General features: G+C 38.6%; 1 protein-coding gene across 1 annotated transcript; it reads right to left on the bottom strand.

Annotated features, from left to right (window-relative positions):
- Positions 1–2,738: 2,738 nt before the first annotated feature.
- Positions 2,739–4,615, bottom strand: LOC308359969 (double-strand-break repair protein rad21 homolog; the record flags this gene model as incomplete). Its single annotated transcript, XM_080831307.1, is given in 4 exon segments — positions 2,739–3,365; positions 3,369–3,613; positions 3,616–4,312; positions 4,316–4,615. Coding segments are annotated over 4 exon segments (1,869 nt in total).
- Between the last annotated feature and the right edge of the window lie 938 nt (positions 4,616–5,553).

Raw genomic sequence — 5,553 nt, 5'->3', positions numbered from 1 at the left:
GTTATGCTACTTCCAGGTGTCCAACATAGCAATTCAACTTCTCTATTCCTCTTAATCATTGCAAGCTCAGTTTGGATTCTGTTACATATACTATCCTGAATTTTTAAATATGCCTTTCCTAAACATAGAATAACTCTTAGACTGTGAATATCTCCATTTATATACTGAAATGTTTTATTTTACATTCTATTATCCCTCCTATCTAATTTAATACTACTCGGTAACTTTCAAACTCATCAACCCTAAAATATTTCAGTCTACTCATCTATTTCAGGATACATCTCAATTTAGATGTCTATTGCTTATGTTTGTAATGTATTTGAGGGGCAAGTTTTTTGTAGAATTTTGGCTTGCAGGACCATTCCTTGAAGAAAACAGTTTGACTTTTTGCAAGAATGTCTATGCTTCAGAGTAGACATTGGGAGAAAGATCTCTACATGAAAGTGTATATTCTAAGCAGAAGTTTGAACTTCTGAACAGGAAATATCATTATGAACACACAAGTGAAATGCACAGAAATGTTTGATCAGAAAGAACACTGGAATAAGGCTCAAGGACTTGAACTTAAATTAAAATCCAGCTACTACCTAGATGATTAATCTTGTACAAGGCATTTGACCTTCCAGCCTTAATTACACTTCTGTACAATGGTTCCCCAAAGACATTGAAATATTTGAGTGAACGTGCACACAGACACAGACACAGAGACACACACACACACACACAATATTTGAGCACAAAATAGGTACACATGAACAGCTCTACAATCTTCCACTTCCCCCCAGACTATATCCCTCTCTTCTCTCTACTCAAATGTCTTAACACCCCTTCTTTATTTCCTATTTCACTAAGCAAAACAGCAACAATCAAAAGAAAACACCTGTAAGCTTCCAACACCACATCTCATCTGCCTGCATTTGTGCTCATATATTCTGACTTCTTGCCTATAACAGTGAAAGATATAAGTCCAAAATATAATCAATGACTCCATTTGTGCACTGAATCCTGAGTCCCTGGCACTTATTCAAGGTCTCTGGTCATACAACTATTCTTTTCTCCCAGTATCACTTATTTTTCCTTCCTGTAGGATCATTCCCAACAGCAAACATGTTCTCATGTTCCAGGATTTCTATTCTTAAGTTAAAAAATAAACACTTAAAACACTTTTGGCCCCACATCCCTCTCCATATCCCTCCCAATTATCTTTTTTTTTACATCTTATACCACTACTTTTATTAGAAAAGTTATACATAACATAGCATCAACTATTTTCAAGAACAATATTAAACCTGATAAGCAACAAAACCAGACTAAAAAAATGTGTTAACAAGAAACTAATGACCTTTCTATAATCAAACATTCAATTATCTACAAATAATTTTTTACAAAGGGAGAAAAATCCATGGTTTACAGGCACATATTGAAAATAAAGCTGCAATAGTAATTTTATACACTTACCATTCTCAAGAAACTGAATCACCAAAACAGTAATTACGAGTTCACTAATTTAAAACATTTCACATAATTTAAAATTACTGGGTATACACTGAAGTCCGAGTTTCAAAAATGATTTTTTCCCACAAAAGTGCCAACACTTAAGCTAGAACTTTCAGTGTGTGAGTAATTTTGCCCTAAAAAGTTAAGACATGTTCTGATAATCATAACAGTCACATAATTTCTGGTGCTACCTGGTCTGTTAATAATAAAGCCTTTATTTGGATGCTTTTATTAAATTATAGGAAACTGGATATGGGATTGCTGTTGCAAAGCCATTAAAATAAAGTTCCAAATACAGGAGTGTGCAGCATTGGGAAAAGATCAGTATTAAAACTTATAATAAATATCAGAGGAGCCATTAGTTATTAACAGCATTGTCTGCTTAAGGGTTAAGTCAACCAGGTGTCTCATTTCCCATCAGTCTGTCCTTTTAGTTGGCATAGCAATGTCCATTTTCATGATCTGAGTACTCAAATATATCCAAACATCTTTTTAAAACTTTGATTTAGAGCTTCTGGAAAGTTATAAACATTTTTATATTCTACTCTAAAAAGTCTACTTCTGCTCATTTTAGAGCCTCCTAAAACAACAGATTTTAGGATAGTCAGGTTCATTAAAAAGTTTCAAATGGAATGACTTACCAAAGAATATTTTAAACCAAGGCCTATCATTCTGTAGCTGAAGGGGTTTAGTTGACAGCACAGTTTCACACACTCTCTTGGTCATTACGGAATTACACTTTAAAATAGTATCTCAATAGGACAGTCTGTTTTGGGCACCATCCCCCAAAACAGCTGTTAACAAGACTGCCAGTGTTACTAGTGGGAAAAGTCTTTGAGAGAAATAAGTCTCAAAGACTCACACTTAATTGTCAGACTTTTTTTCCCTGACATGTTTTCCTTTTCAATGCGGTGATGGAGAACTATGATAAAATATCCTGACTTTCAACTGCTACTCGACATTTACATGAGCCAATATTGCACACATTTGTTCTCAACTGTTAAAATGAGCTTCCGGGTCCTTGGGTGTGCCTGTTTTCTCCATCAGAACACAAACACATCCATACAAGCAGTTTCCCTTAAAGATGAAATTGATAAAATACTGGGAAAAAATGAAGAAAAAGGCAGAGACTTTGTACAGACAAAAATCTAAATTTCCTCAAAGGGTTTTGTGTGCCCTACACATGGGGGCGATTTGTATACACTAGTGAAATGAACACTAGCTATAATGCTTCTAGCTGCTCAAATAATGTGGAACCTTGGTCCAGGTGTTGCAATGATGTCACTGTATGGTTCTTCCTCCGTCAGCTCAATAGCTTGTTGCTTTTTAAGAACCAAGAAGCTGTAGAACTTCGCTGCAGCTTGCTTTCTGTTTGTGTTTCGACATAACTCAAGGAAACTGATGGATTCAGCTCCAGTTTTAGCAAGAGCTCGCTGAAGCCCATGAAGCATCTGCTGAGTCCTTTTGTTCCATCTTCTTTCCTCTTGATCCTGATCACCTCTGGAAGCATCTTCATCCTCCTCCTCTTCATCATCTTCTTCCTCCTTCTCTTTCTCTGGCATAAGTTCTAACTCTGGAATTAATTGACAGATGTTTGGAGGCTCCTCAGGGAGCAGCTCTACAGGGGGTATTTCCACCTGCTCTATCTGCTGGGGAGGGATCATGGGCTCTGGATCAATTTGTCCTGCTTTTTGCTTGACTCCCTGAGGAGGTGGTGGAGGCATGGCTGACTCATCCATGTTGGTCCTGATGGTCTCCATCACTGACTCCTGGAGGAGGCTTGGCTCTTCCAAAATGGGCTCATCGATAACATCATGCTGCTGGTGCTGCTGCTGCTGGTCCTCTCTGGGAACCTCTGGATTTTCAAATTATTTGAGAAATTCATCCAAATTATCAGCTTCTCCTCCTTTCCTCCTTTTTCTAAGATCTTCTGGTACTAGTTGTGTAAGACAGTGTGTAAAGAGCTTCAGTAGTCTATTATTCCATAAAGGCTGAGCAGGTAAGGAGAAGAGTTTTTCCACTCCCCCTGTCTCTTTCCACATGATCAATTTCTTGGTGGGTGGTGCAAGATCCAAAGTAGTAACAATATCCGAATAATCACTAAGTTGAGCTCTAATGTCTTACTATCCAACTCTTTGACACTGTCAACAATCGTCTTCCTCTTGGCTTTTGTTTCTTTGACAGTGATATCAATAGGTTCCAGAGCAAAGACTTCTTCCTCATTTGGAACAAGTGTTGTCTGATCAGTCATAGTTGGCATTGGTTCAACAGGATCCACTGAATCAGGACTATCAGGCCCACCCATTGATACATTATCATCCTTGTCCATATCTTCATGTGCCGGCTGTTCTGGCAACATCACACCTGCCTCAGACAGGGCAGGGGGATCGTCAAAGATACCACCATCATTATTACTTATAAGTTTGTCATCTAATATACCACCATCATTTCCCTCTCCAAAATTGTCATCTTTATATTGGTCTTCATATTCTAAATGATTAATTTTCTTGTTCAGATTGCTGGTGCTCTGTTCAGGCTCTAACAGGAGGTTAGAAGCACTAGTGCTTACTAACATGTCATCATCCTCAAAAGCACTTCCTTCTCTCATGATCTCACGATCATCCATTCCAAAGTCACCAAAATCATTTTCTTGTAGAATACTGATGTTCCCAACTTCTTCTCTCATGGTTATTTCTTCCACTCTACTCTGGTTCAGGCTGAACTGCTGGGCCACATCGATGTCATCTAAGTCAGGCAGTGGCTGATCAAAGTCACGAAATTCTTCAGGTAAGGTAATAGCATTGAAAGCAGCTTCTCAATTTTCCTTAGGCAGGTCAACAACACCTGGCCGAAAAGCCATTTTTATCTTAATGAATGCTTCATTACAGTCTGCAAGGAGGTATTTGGCTTTTCTGTAACAGATTCGAACTACTCCCAGTAAGACATGTCCTGATGTTCGGAGTGCCATCTTCACCTTTGGTGAGATGATACTCTCCACACTGCTCTCTAAATTACACTCAAATGCATGGGCTTTGGTTAGCTTCTTATCCCAATGGGCCGCTAGCCAAATTTTGGCCAGAGGCCCTCTCTTACTGAGGACAAAATGTGCGTAGAACATTGTTCTGGCTGATTATGAAACAGGAGAAAACCTTGCTCTCCGCTGGGGAGCTGGGCAGGCTGGGTGGCCTGGGGAGGGGCCCTCCCAATTATCTTTACAACAAAGCTTCTCCAAAGAGTGGTCTAAGTTTTCCTCCAATCCTTTCTTGACCTACTCAATGATCTTTTGTTGTTGTTATTGTTCTTTGATTTTGACATTTCTTACCAGCATTTGACAAAGTGGGCCACTACATGCATCCCGTGGCTTTCTGACTCCACACCATCCTGATTTCTCTTTATGTAAAAGTTTGCTCCACTTCAGAGTTCAATACTTTCTCTGCATATCATACTGTACTCTCATGATGCTAAACGTAATGAATGTAATACCAACTCCCAAATTTATATCTCCAAATTTCTATAAATACCAGAATCATGTATATTCTATATCTGAAAAGGCATTGTACTGTAGTTCTGCAGGATAACATTCTTCCTAGACAGCCTCTAGTCAATGACTGAACATAATAGCAGTGTAAAAACTCATCATTTCTGACCATCTGGCTAGTGCAGGACCTATCCATGATCAGTTTTTGCACTAGAGCTCCCTGTGGAGTTGGCTTTCTCAGAGCTGTACCCCAGTCTGAGACAACTTTCTACTCAAAGCATCCTATACCAGAACCTGTCAGGCAAATGTGTTCCCAGAGCAAGTACTCTCTTAAAGGGAGATTTCATTAGCTCATATTTATGGCTCCCATAAAGGCTACTAATTTGAGCTCAAAGACACCAAAGCTGTCAGGGAAATGCTTCTTACTCAGAGGTCTGACTTTCAAATGGTGTTTATCTCTCCTTATTGAACCCTGCCTGATGCCAGTTTTCTAATGATTATCTGTTTTGAATGATGAAGACTGAACTTTCACCAATCTGTACCACATCCCATATATATATATATATATATATATATAT

This window comes from Martes martes, assembly GCF_963455335.1.
Source record: "Martes martes genome assembly, chromosome: X".
Classification (NCBI taxonomy): Eukaryota; Metazoa; Chordata; class Mammalia; order Carnivora; family Mustelidae; genus Martes; species Martes martes.
Note: the sequence above shows the minus strand (reverse complement) of the source record. Positions and strands in the feature narration are given on the sequence as shown.